This window comes from Sturnira hondurensis, unplaced genomic scaffold, assembly GCF_014824575.4.
Source record: "Sturnira hondurensis isolate 20B ecotype Veracruz unplaced genomic scaffold, ASM1482457v3 Scaffold0019216, whole genome shotgun sequence".
NCBI lineage: Eukaryota > Metazoa > Chordata > Mammalia > Chiroptera > Phyllostomidae > Sturnira > Sturnira hondurensis.
Window position 1 is genome coordinate 2,402,269 of NW_028091847.1, and position 16,723 is coordinate 2,418,991.

The following is a 16,723-nucleotide window of genomic DNA, read 5'->3' on the forward strand; positions in this document are numbered from 1 at the left end:
CACTCCTCAGGTCTTTATTTTATAGAGAACTTCTCACCAGAAACTAGATTAAAAGGTTTTTGTGAGAATGGCTAAAGATCGGCCCGAAAAAGGCAAAAAAGATAAAGTTGGAAGTACTTTTTACTCATAAGATTGGAGGGGAAAAATGTAAGTCTGATAATGCCAAGAACTGGCTAGAGGATACAAAAAAATAGGAGCTTTTTGTTCACTGCCTGTAGAAAAGTAAATTTGTACAGCCACTCTAAAAAGGTATCAGCATGTCTAATAAAACTAAAAACTCACATAACCCATGTTGTAGCAATTTTACTTTCAGGACTACAGGTGACCCCTGAACATGAACATTTGGGGTGCTGACACCCCCACACACAGCTGAAAAAAACAAGTATAACTCAACTCCCCCAAAACTTCACTACCCCAGCTGCCCCTCAGTATCCACCAGGAACTGATTCAGGAAGCCCCTCGGATACCAACTCCACGGATGCTCAAGTCCTCTACACAAAACAGTGCAGCTCAACGCATACAGTCAGCCCTCTGCATCTGTGGACACCTGACCACAGACTGAAAAGAGCACAGGCACTTTCTGAAACAAATCTGTACATTACTGTAGACCTGTGCAATTCAAAACAATGTTGCTTAAGGGTCAACTGTATCTTTTATGTAAATTTTCAAACACACAAACATTACATGTTACTTACAGCTATGTGTTTACACAACAAAAGTATGGAACGGAAAGCTCCATGTCCAAATTCATGACAGTGTTGTTTTTGAAAAGAACAAAGTGAACTTCATCAGTCATGTTTTATTTAGAGAAGAAATGACTGAAATTAAATAGAACACACTAATTCAGGGTTAGTATTCATTACATTAGTACTGATTATACTATTCTCTGTATCTTCCTGAAATTTTAGAATTTTTTAAAAAAAAGATTTTATTTATTTTTAGAGGGGAAAGGAGGGAGAAAGAAGAGAGAAATATTAATGCGTGGTTGCCTCTGGTGTGTCCAACCACTGGGAACCTGGCCTACAACCCAGGCATATGATCTGACTGGGAACTGAACCAGAGACCCTTTGGTCCACAGGCTGGAACTCAATCCACTGAGTCACACCAGCCAGGGCTTACTTTTTTAGAATTTTTATAATTAAATTAAAAAATAGGATTACTAAATAGATGGAAAAAAGGATCAACCATATACGGCTGATAAATGGGAATTTTAAGTTAAATAATTAGTAAATGATACATGGTTTGTTTTCAAATAAAGTGAGTGCAGAGAAATAGACTTGCCATGTACTTGGATAATATGGCTGATATCAAGAAAATGTCGCTAATCACCTACATGAGCCACAGAGTAACAGGAAAGAGAGCACACAGGTTTTTCTAAGCAGTCAGACCTGGTTTCCCAGTTTTGTTTCTTCAGGTAGTAGCTGGTAAGTTATTTAACTTGTTAACTTGAGCTTTAGCTTTAGACATCTCATCAATAATATTTATCTCATAAAATTGAGGCATAAAAGAAAATAAGTCTATAAAATGCAAGCCAACATGAAATACACAGTAAATGATCGCTGCTGCTGACCATGACACTATTACCTGGAGAATGGTAATCTATGCAACTACCTGGATACTCAACAGATACAGAGAGAGTGCTGAAGGATAAATGTTTGTCACTGTGTTCAGCATCTGTCCAGGGCACAGGACCTTGATCCTAAACCCTAGATTGTTAGTCAAACAGAAATTAAAGTATGTAACATCTGATCTCTGCTTTAAAATATTCTAGGAAGAGAAATAAGATTAGGAAAATGCTGGTAATTGCTGAAATTGGATAATTGGCACGTGGGAATCATTACAATAGTCTCCCCATTTTTATCTAAGTTTAAGAAAGGAGGGGGCAAAGAAGGAAGAAACAAAAGAATGAAAGAACAAATTTTAAAGAAGCAAGTTGACCTGGAATGGAGAAGAGAAATTCTCCCAGCCATCTAGCTTCGTTAAAACAATTCCCACGGGCCATGCAAACCGCTTTATTCTGACCGTGTGGGCCTCACTCGGCAGACAACACAGTGTTCCCGTGGCTGCCGAATGGGGAGGGTCACGCCCCCAGAGATGTGGAGACACAAAAACTCTTCTTCATAATCAGGAAGTTTTCCGTGCATTCACTTAAAAGAGTTTCTTAGTAACAGAAAAACATCTTTAGTGTACAGCAGAAATTTCCAGTTGAACCTCAAATTCATACTTTGCTTCTGTCTCATAGAAATAGAGCCCCAAGTTTTCAGGTAGGGACATGGCCACTTAGAACACTACCTATATTTTCTAGCCCCTGCACAAGTAGGTTTGGTCATCTGATTTCTGGCTCAAGGCATGTGAAAAGAAGTGATGAGTGCAACTTTTTGGCTGTGCCTCCTCTCCCCGGCTCCCCTTCTCTCTCCCTCTTGGCCAGAAATACGAAGATGGCAGCATGAGATGGAGGCAGCTACCTTAGCCCACAAGGTGAAAATCAAATTTTGAGAATGACGAAGCAACTAAATAGAAATCTAGATTCTTGATGATTGTGGGATCAGCACACCAGAACTGCGTACTGGTCTTTTATGTACAAAAGAAATGAACTTACTTTAAGTTTCTGGTTTTTGGATATCTTGGTTACAGCAACTGAGCATTTTTCTATGACAAATCTTCGCATACCCTAAATACAGCAAATTTGCCAATTGCATAAGCTCAATTACACATGATATATTTTGTGTTCCAAAAGAAAGCCAAGTTCTTACAAAATAATACATACATATTGAACCTGTTTTACTTACTTCCCCCAAATTCCATGCATCTGACTTGCTTTTCTCTTCCTATGCCAAACTCTATCGCCACACTAATTGATTCAAAATTTCCAGGATATGACACAATCTCTCCAAGAGTCAAATAAACCGTGGTATCCTGGGTTGGCCACGGGAGGGCAGTTTTTACTAGCAAAGCTTATCCACTAAGGAGCACAGCACTTGAAAGATTAACAGCTCCTCCTTCGTTCTAAAAACTGGAGAGTGAGGAAGTTGGGCATTCTTCTGGGGGGAACTGGACACTCAGCTCTCTATAGACACAAGGAAGGCTCTTCAGTGGGAAACAACAACCCCGAATTAGTTTTGCTTTTTTTTCAAACAATGTAACATTTTGGCCTAGAACCTTCTCTGTACTCCTAATTTCCTTCTAGTTTCACAAAGCAGGCACCCTTCCTTCTGCATTGTTATAAATACATCACTTGGATTCATGCTTTGATTCAACGTCTCTATTTCTGCCCTTCCTGTGCCCTTTACAGGTACTTGCAAGTCAGAATTCACTTCAGTGACAGGAAGATGAAGACTCTGTACATGTGACTTTCTTTCCAGACACTGAACATTACAGCCAATTACAATTTAGTACTCAATGATAACCACTGTCACCATGGTACTCGTGCATGTGCATAGTGGGCTTGTCCCCAGTCACGTGCATTAGCACCTGCTCTGTGCTAGGTCCTTGACATGTGATGATCTAATTCTACAACTCTGAAAGACAGAGGGTATTTTTCCAGAGATAAACCTGCCCAGGCCACACCAGCAATCACTGGTTGAGATCTGGGATTTGTAACAAGCTCTAGTCTGAAGCTCTATTTTTTCTAGTCTGAATACTCTTTTAACTGTACATACTGCCTGCTTTCCCACATAAACCCACTGATCCCTATCTCTTTCCAGGTCAAAAGTTGTACAGAAAGGAAAACAGTCCCATTTTGTTCATCCTTTCTAGTTTCCAGCAGTTTCTAGGAATGTACTTCATCAATAACTAGGGACTGCCTGTACTTGCAGATAGCTCCTTACCTTGAGTCCAAAGCACGAACTAAATTTCCTGGATAAACAGTGATGTCTTTTCTCATGCCCTAGTGCTTCTTTGCAGTTTTCTCACATTCTTCTGTAGCTTTTCTTTTTAGTGCCCTTAAACTTTAATCAGGGCAATTCTAGCACAAACCTATCCACTTCCTCTTAGTCCTCATTGCCACTGGGTGGGTGGCAACGGGACAAGAAAGCCAATCCAGTTCTCCCCAGCATTACTGGATGAGTGGATTTGCAACATGCAAAGCAGCACAAAGTGGAAATTAACTTATTTAGAGCATCTGAGCATCAATAGCAATGCTGTATTAACTCAAAAAACTGAATCGGTAGTACCATGTATCTCTAAGTGAAGTAAAATAGATTTTGAAGAACATACACCAAGTGCCTGAGTAGGAAGTCCAGATGACAATAACTCACTCATTAGGGGACACTAACAAAACACTGCCCCTGACCAAAACAACGAAGGCACATCAGCAAGCTGCTGGGGCGGCTGTCTTAGTGATTCTGGCCACGTAAGCCACAAAGTCAAACTGGTGCTGTGGCTCTGTGGTTCCTCAATTTGCCTGATCATATGAGTAAGTAGGGGAGCTTCCTAAAAATCCAGACTCCCAAGACCCCCAAGAAGATCTGATTCAGTAAGTTTGAAATAGGAACTTGGGTATCTCTGTGTGTTTTTAGTCATCAAGTGGTTCTTATGACCAGATACACTGGGGAAAGTAATGGACTCTTATACATTCTAGGACCACCTATATGACACTATAAATTTTTATTTCAATCCATATGTAGCTATCTAGACTAACCAATATAAAATCTTTTTGTGTTGTATTCTCCTAAAAACAATTAACTCTCTCTAGATAGGCTGGCTCTCAAGTTGAAAAACAAATACTTCACATAATGTTCTTAACAGCTTTAGAACATATCTGCCCCCCTAAGTGGGATTATATAACTTCGAATGTTCTAAAGGCACATTTAAGTACAGACAATGTCACACATTTTAATTAGCTCTAGGATGAGGAGTCTTGGAATCAGCAGACATGGGTTCAAATCCTCTGTCACTAGTTGTAGGAAAACATGGATCTGCATGTAATTTACAGCTCTCCCAACACATTAATTCCCCACATTTCTGAATTATACAGAAAAGAAACTCTCCAAAGAGCCAAGAATCACTGCACAGATCACAGAGCCTGGACATCAGAGATACACACGATAGCACCCTCCTACCAGAAATAAATGAGTAAACCGTACATAAGACCTTGGTGCTGTCAGTTACCCATTCATTTTGGGATGTATCAGTGGAAAGCTGTGTTAGTGAAGTCAATCACCTTCGCTGCCATAGAGGTAATGTAGTGTCCCTCTGCCTCTGTGCCTGTTCCTGGAGCCCTCGTCACACCGTGTGTGCCCCTGCTCTCGTCAAGGATTACCGGAAGAGCAGATGGAGCTCACATCAACTGACGTGCCTTCCCAATGGGCTGTCATCTACAGGGTTTTCTGGGACCGCAACCCTGTCACCCTTTACCTTTCCAGCACTTGTCAATTATTTAGGCAAATAATGGTCATTTACCTGTTGACCTCCCCATCCCTACCCAACACAAACCTTGGAGGGCTGAATCTTTGGTGACTGGGCAGTCCCTTCTCCAGCAGTTATGACCTGTTTTTGAGGGGACACAGCTATCATGTGACCCCCTTTCACAGTCACATACTGAGGGAGTGGTGACTGGCTGGCAGCTCCTGTTGTGGGCACGTGAGAGGCTTCACCAGGTTCCTGTTTGATGATTACCTTGCAACAAATATGATAATGATACTGAATAAACATCCCAAGATAAAAGCTACTAATTTCTGAATCTATACTGTTTGTTGTAGGAATTAATAAATTAATGAAGCTTGGTCTGTAAAGAATGACTCCACCAGAAAGGTAAAAATACTGCTTCAAGGTGGCCCACAACAGTTATTAAAGGGACCACAGTAGGATCTGGACTTGATCCTATGCATCTGCAAACTGAGCCAGTCATCTGTTTTAGATGCTGGTGACAGGCAGCAGAGAATCATACTGTGCTCTCTGAAGCTCCTGTGTCGCTGGGCCCCAAGGCTGCCCTGTGGACACCACTGAATAAATGGAAGCAAGTCTCTGAAGTAGGACCTGGTCTTAGAACTGAGATAGACCAGTAAGTTACCTGTTGCGGGGCAGCATACGTCCACGCCAATATGCCGCAAAAAAGACCATGTAACAAGACCTTATCGACTTGTAGGATAATTCCCTAAAAAACACTCACTTTTGTAAAAGCTCCAAGTCCTCCAGTTATAGGTTTGGGGCTTTGAACCTTAGGGTGACTCCCAATTGGGCAAAGAGGTGGCATAGATGCAAACAAAGAATCTTCCTGCTGTGAATGTAAAAATACACATTGTACAATTAGGATAAAATGCGTGGTTTCAGATACTCTATAGTCACTTATATTTAATACGAGTATGTTACATTCTCTAGCACCATAAACCAAAAACCAAACCAAAACGAAAAGCCCAGAACTCTTTGGGGTCTTTTTTGTATCACTGGCACTTTTATATCATTTAGAAAAACAAATGCAAAGAAAGACTTGGCAGGAAATGCCAAGGTAACCTGGCAGGACCCACGCCACTGTGCCTATGATACGCTGGGAGACTCCTATCACACCACCTCTAATATTCAGTTGCCTTGCTGGTTTGCACTTCCAGTCTCCTGCCAAATGGTAAGCTACTAAAAGACACGTGTTGTATTTATTTCTTTTCTATCCCTAGAGGCTAGGTACTAAATAAATAAATGAATGAGACAGGCAGTCAGAGTGCTTCCGTGTTTCAGAGTGCTCGCAACTTGAGTTGTTATCTGTACACAGAAGAAATACCCGGGGCATAGGGAGATTTTTCAATAAGCATTTAAAACACAAAATGACAAAAGAACTCAAACAATTAGCAAAGGCAAAGACAACAAAAGTCAACATCCAAAAAACTGTCCTTTGTCTTTAATTCTCAAATACAAAATGCAAATCTCAGAGGTAATTTGTCATAAATAAATGTTAGGAGCAAGAAACAAAGAACACTGCCTCACTGTGTAATGAAAAGACCATTAACAAATATTAAAAAGCAGACTGGCAAAGAATTAGGACCTTAATGGGAATTATTTCAATTCAGGAATCTGTATAACATAATGCTCACAGACTACACTGAATTTAGACACAAAATTCGCCTGTATCATCATCAGTAAGTGCCTAAGAAATGCTATGTTGGCACCAGTCATGGAAGAAATACTCTTTGAATTCTTCGGAACTCTCCTACAGGAGTTTATACCTCAAAAGGCCTAGCATTAAGGCAGCCATGAGAATGATCAATAAGCTGAATGACTAACCAAAGAGCAAGTATTGTCTTTGCTAAACAGTGAGCATATATCTAGCACTTTGATCTGAACAAGTCAGGTCCAAATTTCAAAGGACTTATTACTCTGAAAAATTAAAACCAAAGTGGATAGAGGAATTATTTTAAGTAACTAAATGACTGACATGTGGAAAAGGAAATAAGGAAATACATATTTCTTTTTTTGGTAAAAATATAGGAAAATAAGGAAATAGATTTACTCCTTGTTGGTAAAAATGTAGGAAAAAGGTATTTGTCAGATGAATATTTTTATAAGAAAAAATTTATTAAAAAGCTGCTCCCCCCACACCCCTAAAAATAGGTGGCCTCATCACAGTAAGTTTTCAAAGAGATACTGGGTAACCAATAGAAAGAAGTGTTGAGAAACCGACCGCCTGCCTCCGTCCCTCCCTCCCTTCTTACATAAACATTTTATTTACTTTTTTAGAAAGAGAGGGAAAGAGAAAGAAACGTGGATTGACTGCCTTTTGCATGTGTTCCAACCTGAATGGAACCCGCCACCTTTCACTTCACGGATGACACCCAACTAACTGAGCCACACCAGTCAGGGGGAAAAGATCAAGGTAGGGTATAGAACTCGGGAGTAGGATGGTCTTTAAGATTCTTATTACTTATTAGCCTAAAGCACAGGTGGCAAACACAAGGCCTGTGTTGGAATCTGGCCCGGCACCTTGTTTCTACCGGGCGGCAGTGCCAAGCTCTAGCTTAACTGTTATGGAGTAGTTACATCCATACAGTCCTGAAATTACATTCAGCCCTTTGAAGGCAACACTGATGTGGCCCCTGGTGAGAATGAGTTTGACACCAAAAGGTTCTATTTCACATAATTTGCAGTATCAACTGACAAACTATTGTTGAACTGAAACACACTGTCTTTAAAACTAGCAATAGATGCAACAGAGTGTTACCTTGACAGTAGAAGTTACGAAACTACTTCCGTGAATTTTAGGAAGAGGGGAACCTGTTTCTTGGGAGGCCTGAGAGGCAGCGGAGAGCTTGTTTGTAGGACTTCCTGTGAACAAGGCAGATATAAAAGTGAAGTATAAATAATTTGCAAAATGGAATCTTAAAGCATTTTCTACCACCCTCTCCTTTCTCCCACTATTTATATTTCATTTTTAAGGGCTGAAAACTTACAACCCTGAAGCTGTTATAGAAAAAATACAAGGATTCATTCTACAAAGATGACCACTTTGGTCATCTAAGGTTTGGTGATCCTAACCTGAAAAGGGATAAGAAGCTGGCAAGGGAGTGTAGAATAAGAAGTAAAATAAGTAAACCTACATACACATGCTCTGTTACCTATATAAAAAGATAATACTAGAACAGTGGTATTGGTTCTTTAACAATGTGCCTAACTGTGTGCGTTCAAGTGCATGCTTGCTCCTTCAAAGTAGTAACCAGAAGGGTATACCTCTTTGAAAATACCTCCAACATTCCACATTGTATACTCCATCCGTACAACTACCATTAGGGTCTGACAAAAATAAGTCCCATTATCTACAGTCAAAAAATAAGACCAAAAATGGTATCTGATCATCTACCCATTTACAAACTTGTCTGCAAAGATGTTTGGCTGATTGCTAAAACTAAACATCCTCACAGGACACCTATTTAGCATCCCTAAGTATATTCAAAAGGTTATTTGATAATTTCTGAAAGTAGCATTCATTTATTTATTTTTAAAGATTTTATTTATTTATTTTTAGAGAGAGGGGAAAGGAGGGAGAAAGAGAAACATCAATGTGTGGTTGACTCTTGCACAGCCCCTACTGGGGACCTGGCTTACAACCCAGGTATGTGCCCTGAGTAGGAATCAAACCAGCAGCCCTTCGATTCTGGGCTCAACCCACTGGGCTACACCAAGCCGGGCAGAAAAGCAGCGTTTATTTTTAAAGGAGTTCCACAATAGCCATGACTGTTATAAGAACCAACATTTCTAAAACAAAGCAAAACAAAAACAAAAACAAACAAAAAACCTACTCGGAATGGCCCAACACATTCATGTGTGTTAAAATCAAATATTTGGGGGGGGGGGAAGTTTCATTACCTTACAGTCCTCTCTCTTTCTTTCTCTTAATTAGAAGTGAAAACTACAGTAAAGTTTACACTTAGGAGCACATGTTTAAGTAGGTTAATTGAAAGGAATAAGTAAAATGTTAGTGGAAGTACTTTTAAAACAATCCTGAGCCCTGGCTGGTGTAGCTCAGTGGATTGAGTGTGGGCTGCGAATCAAAGGGTTGCTGGTTCGATTCCCAGTCAGGGCACATGCCTGGGTTGCAGGCTAGGTCCCCAGTGGGGGCCATGTGAGAGGCAACTGCATATTGATGTTTCTCTCCCTCTCTTTCTCCTTCCCTTCTCTCCTCTCCAAAAGTAAATCGATAAAATCTTTTAAAAAATCTAATCTTTAAAAAAAAAAAACACAGTCTGTAGTTACATGAGCTGATGGTGACCAACACGGTGAGTCCACAGCCTTTTACTCTTCCCATCAGCATTTTCTGCTTATAATGGTGGGGTACACTTTTCCTCCCACATGTAAAATTTTATTCACAGAAAAGTAAAGATGGCTTTTTAATTTGGGGTGAAATATATAAGGCTCACAAAATTATTCTTGTACTAAAGCTTACTTTGAAAAACTTAGTAACCATACTGATTGCAGGCCCAAAAAGAAAGAATGTCTTCCAAATGAAAAAGAATCGACTTTTTTTTTGAAAATTAATTATGGGTTACTTTTAATCTTTAGAAACTAAAAGAAATCTTAAGTAAACTACTAAAATAGAACTTTCACAAAGAGTACATCTTCCCTCAGAAATAGCACTGGTGTTACTCATATAGTCCCTTCTGCTCATGGATAAAGATTTCATTCTCCCATTAAATGGCTACTAAGTCACGCTAGACTTTCATCTTTAAAAAGACCCAGTCTCTGGATCATGTAAGCACTGATCACACACACACCTGCAGAGGGAGTGGCGGCTCCCAGCACCTGCCCTGGCTTGTCCATGATAACGTAAGGGTTGCTAATAACAGAGCCGGCAGCGCCTTGCTTCACATGCACTGGAGTGGAAGTTGGAGTTCGAGGCAATGGTGATGGACTTGGTGTTGATATAGGGGAACCTTTATTAATTAAAAAGAGAAAAATACACTAAACAAAATAGATATATTCAATACATGTAAGAAGATGCTGGAAAAGAAAGAAAGAAGGGCAGGACTGCCAGGACAAAGGTGACAAACTGGGAAAGCAAACGCGACTGTATGCGTCAGGCACTCAGCAGCAGCAGCAGGCGGTGGCCAGGGATCGGGGTGTTTCACCCTCTGCAGCCTTATCCGTGGGACAGGAGCGTGAGCACCAGCATCACTGGGGAGCTTGTTAGAAACAGACTCTCAGGCCCTACCCCAGAACTGCCAAATATAAATCTGTATTTTAACAAGTTCCCCCGAAGGCACGTTAAAGTCCAATAAGCAGTGCTTTACATAACAGTGTGAAACTGCTCAATCTCTAGATGATAAATCTCTTTAACAACTTAGGCAGGTTGTTATGATACTGGCTATACTCGAAGATGCTAAAATTAGTAAGGAAATTAGTTAAGTGAACAGCTTTCCTTAGGAACCAGGAGTCTTGATTTGCAATTAATTTCCAACAGGAAACTATGAAAGTCATTCACCCCAAACAAGTCTCCCTCAGCACTATGTGACAGCTACAATCCAGAGAGTCACATTCCCACAGAATATGCTCCGGGTTCCCAATGTACCATTAAATACCCTCTGTTGTCTTTTATTGACCAAATTTGCCACCCACGAATTTCTCTAAACTTCAAGCCAATTTATACATTCAGCCTCTTCCACCTCTGAATCAGCAAGTTCCAAAGTGCTGCTAACTGGTAGGTAAAATGATGCATTCTTTAGTTCTCATCAATCTCAAAGCCTTGGATCATAGTTCCACTTAATTTTCTATTTTTAACACAGACCATTCCTGCCCCCCTTCATGTAAGTATCATACAAAAGCCGCCCAGGGCCTAAACATTTTTACTGACTCACTTTCATGTCTTTTCTGAGTTGGTAGAGTCAAAACCATAAAGTATATTCCCACTAAAAGTTTATTAGAGTCAAAACCATAAAGTATATTCCCACTAAAAGTTTATTCAACATAAATGTGAAATTGCCTTCAGGCAATGACTAATTCAACCTTGGTGAAAATGAAGCCTCAGAACTACCTATCGATAACAGTAATAAATAATTTTCTCATGTGGCTAGACAGCATAAAAGATATTTCAACTGCAAACCAAAAGGCCTCTGCATGTTTTCTAGTTGCTCTGGTACCTTATATAATCCCCAAAAGGTAACTCCCACTTCAAATTCAACCATAATCCTAGTGAACATTTTCCTGTGCTGATTCTTGGAGATGAAAATTTGACCTCTTTGAGTTTCACTTCTTGCCTCATTTCTAAAGTTGTTTCCATATAGATGACTTTTGTTTTTGCTTTGTGGCCTCTTCGCTTTGCTTTGCTAATCAAAAGTGAGTACTTGTTTAAATAAACAAAAAACCCTGCTTAGTAGAACTAAAAAAAAAAATTTTAAACCATAGTACTTTGTTTTGTCATTTGAACAATTTTATACACATCGACTTCACACACATCATCTGTGTACCTGAAACAATCTTGCAGCTCATAGTGATGGGTTGGAAGGATTTCCCAGGTGACTCAGGATTAGGAGCCTGACTGGGTGGCACAATTTTGCAGCTTGACGCTATTGGCTGAAAAGCTGAATTGCCATGAGAACAAAACATAACCTTCTGGGACGTTGTCATTTTGGTGGGTGTCCGTTCCAATGAAGATGGCAAAGAATAAAATGTAGTGTGTCTCTCAGTTTCAGTATTGGCTGGGAATCCTGCTTGAAATGAAAGAGGCAAATGATAAATCATTAATCACTTTGAAATAATAAAACTTTGCCTTTGTGAGAAAAGAATGAAACAATAAAAATCTTTCATCATTTCAGTAAGCAGTTAAGCCATTTATTAGTAGTAAAATAAATATACTCCACGGTTATTTATTATTCCGTTATACATTTCGAGATGAAGGATGTTCAACGATTCGCGAATAAAGCAGCATCCACTCTAGCAGAGGGAGAGGGGCTCCAGGAGCTGTACAAAACGAAGGCCTTTCAGAGGCAGAAGGGAGCAGGATCGAAGAAGCTGTATGAGCAAAAAGCAAACTGGTTGTGGTGAGGTGACCTTCCTGAGCGGATGGCAGGGGCAGACTACCTACCTAGTGCAGACTAGGGGATTCCTGACTCGCTGCTTTAAGATTCCATTTCTGGGAGAGGCTGAAAATGTAATTCAGTTTCGGTTTGGTAACATGAGGCTTGGTATAAGTGACCCCACGTGAGGCCTGTTGTCCTATTTTTAATAAATGTAAATATACATGAAATATGTGTAGCACTTTGTTAAAATGCTTCTTTAGAAAAATTAGAAAACATATTAACTATAAATCTTAAGCAATCTAAAAAGTAGCCCTGGCTAGTATGCCTCAGTGGATTGAGTGCTGGCCTGGGAACCAAAGGGTCACCCCGGTTCAATTCCCAGTCAGGGCACATGCCTGGGTTGTGGGCTGGGTCCCCGGTGGGAGTTGTATGGGAGACAGCCACACATTGATGCTTCTCTCCCTCTCTCTTTCTCCCACCCTTCCTTCCCCTCTGTCTAGAAATAAATAAATGAAATATATTTTTTTAAAAAGTAGATGAGTTCATGATGTTTTCCCAATTTTTTATACATGAATTGAAAACTGTTTATATTAAAGAGGAAAAACTCAAAAGAAAGCATTCACTTAATCTAATGATATCATGTCTTATTAAACGCCCATAAATATGTAACTGAAATTTAAAGAGGAATAAAGTTGAAATTTTATATATAAACTAAAATATTAATATCACATGAAAATACAGTCTAAGAGACTAAACTAATACCACTTAGAATCAATTTTACTTCTTACATGTAAGTTATGTAAGTGAACACTTAAATACTTAAACACTTGTTGATGCTGAATCTTAAATTTTAAATAAAGTATTTCATATTTAAGTTCACATAATAGAGAATCAGACCTGAAAAGTCTCCTATAATTTATTAGAAGAAACTACTGCAGTCGTTGAAGGATAAAAATGAATGCTTTTTAATTCCAGAAAAAATATACAATTTTCTTCCACCTGAAAATGTCAAAATTCAATATATTTCCATATTTACTATACATAAAATAGCTTAAAATACATGTATCTTTAATCAGAACCTACTACATATGAAGAACGGCAACTCACTGAACTAGTTGGAATTCACCACGTTTACTGAAGGTTCAAGTGCAATGACAGTGGGAGACACTAGGCCCTGTGCTGCAGGACAGCGAAAGCGACAGTGACTGACAGTGCCGGACACAGTCGCGACACAGTGCTGCTCTTGGACGGCTATTTAAAACTTCTCCATGCTGCGATGATTGAGAAGAGACTGATGCAACTTAAAAATGCAACTGTCTTTATCTGCTTGGTATTAATTATGATAGTTCCCTAGGCTGGATTGAAAAGTCTTTATCACGGTAAAAACAGGTCTTTCCCCTCATCTTTGTTGTATTTTTAATGCCCATCTTCTCTCTAATATGGTTGTTAAAATACCCACATTCTTCTGTTCTTCCCCCGTGGCACAAACCCACAAACCCAAACTAGAGCAGAAAGTCAGTTTAATGATATGCCCCAACCTTATGGACTTGGATAAGCTGTGCTTTTCTGAGTTGCCTGTTGCAAAAAGAAGCCCCAAAGGACAGAGAAAATGGTTTTACAAAGTTTGTGCTGTAAAACCCAACACTAATACTGCAAAATCAGGACTGAAGTTTTTGTTAGGCAACCACCCAATTACACAGGAAATGTGGACGAGTTCGTTTACACTGTGAGGCGGGGGCGGCAGGGTGACCCTGCTCCCCATTGGTGCACCTCCCGTGGAGGAGGTTTTGCTTCTCCCTGCTCAGCTGCACCTGCAACTTGTGTTCCAGTCTCCTTCTCTAATGCGCACTTAGGTTTGCTAATTGATTTTTCCAATTCACTCTCATTAAATTGATGTTTTGTTCTATTTTCTCATGTGGGAAGAGTAGTACCTATTCCTTAATTAATGATTTGCCATACTAAAGAAGATTTGTGGAATGGTCTAATTTATAACACTGATTTACTCAAGTATGTCCTAGAGAGAAGGAATATAGCTTTTTGTTGAATCTACAAAAATAGCAATACGGCCACAGAAAAGAGGTGATTTCTTTTAAGAAAATTTAATGCTTTTTAGTTAGTTTTGTGTTCTACAAAATATTAGTAGAACTTATTGAAAAATATTTTCTGAGGTGAGTAAGCATTTGGGTATTTTCACAGTAGAAATGTGCAGTAGAGGCAGCATGCCCACCTGGGGAAATTTCCATTCACTCTAAGTCTCTGAAGGCATCAGTTCAATATTATATTATGCAAATGAGAGAAAAGAATGCCCCAGAGTGAGTCCTCCATATAAGGAAAACATACATTTCCACACAAGGAAAAATATATTACCTTTTTCTACAGAGGTATCAGGTACTGGCTCATGAGACTGCTTTATTGGTGACGAAGCCTTCACTGGGGCTGGAATGGTCAAAGGCAAAGACGGTGGGGCATCAGAGACGTCTGACTCGGAGGACTGAGGGTAAAGGGAGTCTTCTCCTAGAGAGTGCCGGTGCAGCTCCACGTCCACTACCTACGAAACGGGGCAATAGTGGGGCTCATAAGTTCAACATCAGTGTCCCAGAAAGCCCCAAGCCTTCTAAGAATGTGGTACTCTGAGATATGACAAAGGATTTCTAGTAATACTTGAAAGGCAATTTCAATCTCAAGAACTAAAGAATTACCCCAGAAAATAGTCTATTCTGGCTTTATAGATAATTGAGACTGCTCAATTATAACCAATCATAAAATTGGGGTCTTTCCATTTGTTGTTTCAATGCCTTAGCACACTCATCCCCCAAATCTCTGCACATCTGCTTCTTTCTCACCATTAGGTCTCAATCAAATGTTACCTTTTCAGACCTTCCCTAACCAACCTAACTAAAGCAAGACTCTTGTTCCCCTGCTATTCTCTATTGCACATACTGGTAAGTGAAACCTTATTTGCTTTTGTGCTTACTGTATACCTTCTCCTGTGCTCAACAGAACCGAGAATGTAACTTCTTGGGAATAGCAGCTATCTGTGTAGAAATCTGTATGCTCAGCAACTGGACCAGTGCCTAGCATACAGCATGTGCTCAATAAATACCTTCTGACATAACAGCACATTTCCCTAAAAAGAGTAAAGTTTAACTAGCTAATTATAATGGCCACTGGTGATATATCATGAATACCAAAAAAGTGGGGGAGGTGGTAAAAAGAGGAACAAAGTTGGAGGTCTCACATTTTCTGATTTCAAAACTTAAAATTACAAAGCCACAGCAGTCGAAAGTGTGGTACTGATATAAACAAAGACACGCTGGAATAGAACTGTCATCCTCACATAGATGGTCAAATGATTTTTGACAAGGATGCCAAGACCACTCAATGTGAGGACAATCTCTCAGCAAAATGGTGCTGAGAAAATAGTAGATCCACATGTGTCAGCATGAAGGTGGAGCTTTACCTTATACCATATACAAAAATGAATTCAAAATGGACCAAAGACCAAAGATAAGACCTAAAACAATAAAACTCTTAGAAGAATATAGGGGCAAAGCTTTGTAACACTGGATTTGGAATGATTCCCTGGAAATTACACAAAAAAACAGTCAACAAAGGAAAAAATAGATAAAGTGAACCATGTCAAAACTAAAAACTTTGCCCTGGCTGATGCAGCTCAGTGGACTGAGTGCAAACTGCAAACCAAAAGGGTTGCTGGTTCAATTCCCACTCAGGGCACATGCCTAGACTGCAGAACAGGTCCCCAGTTGGGGCCACATGAGAGGCGACCACACATTGATGTTTCTCTCCCTCTCATTTTCCCTCCTTCCCCTCTCTCTTAAAATAAATAAATAAATAAATAAGTAAAAACAACAACAAAAAAAACCTTTTATGCATCAAAGAACACAATCAACAGAGAGAAAAGGTAACCCCAAATAGGAGAAAATATTTGTAAATCATATATTTGCTGAGACTAATGTCAAGAATATAGAAAGAACTCCTAAAACTCAACAATGAAAAAGCAAACAACGTGATTCAAAAATTGGTAAAGGCCTTGAAGACATATCTCTAAAGCTATACAAACGACCAATAAACCCATGAAAAGATGCTCAACATCAATTAACATTAGGGAAATGCAAACCAAACTCACAATGAAATACCACTGCATACCCACTAAAATAGCTAGTATCAAAAAGATATAAAATGGCAAGTGCTGGAGAACTGGAATTCCTACACACACTATATATAAAATGGGGCTGCTGTTATGGAGAACAGTGTGGCAGTTCCTCAAA

General features: G+C 39.5%; 1 protein-coding gene across 4 annotated transcripts in view; it reads right to left on the reverse strand.

Annotated features, from left to right (window-relative positions):
• YEATS2 (YEATS domain containing 2) overlaps nt 1–16,723 on the reverse strand; it is an 87,408-nt gene that overhangs the window by 31,684 nt on the left and 39,001 nt on the right. For 2 of the 4 annotated variants that reach the window (XM_037070966.1, XM_037070967.1), the window contains exons 10-15: nt 14,802–14,982; nt 11,883–12,125; nt 10,194–10,352; nt 8,147–8,250; nt 6,110–6,217; nt 5,434–5,616 (exon numbers count right to left, since the gene is read on the reverse strand). In XM_037070966.1, coding sequence (XP_036926861.1) covers nt 5,434–5,616; nt 6,110–6,217; nt 8,147–8,250; nt 10,194–10,352; nt 11,883–12,125; nt 14,802–14,982 — 978 coding nt within the window. The remainder of the gene's footprint in view (nt 1–5,433; nt 5,617–6,109; nt 6,218–8,146; nt 8,251–10,193; nt 10,353–11,882; nt 12,126–14,801; nt 14,983–16,723) is intronic. The other 2 variants (XM_037070968.1, XM_037070969.1) reach the window with 2 other exon arrangements.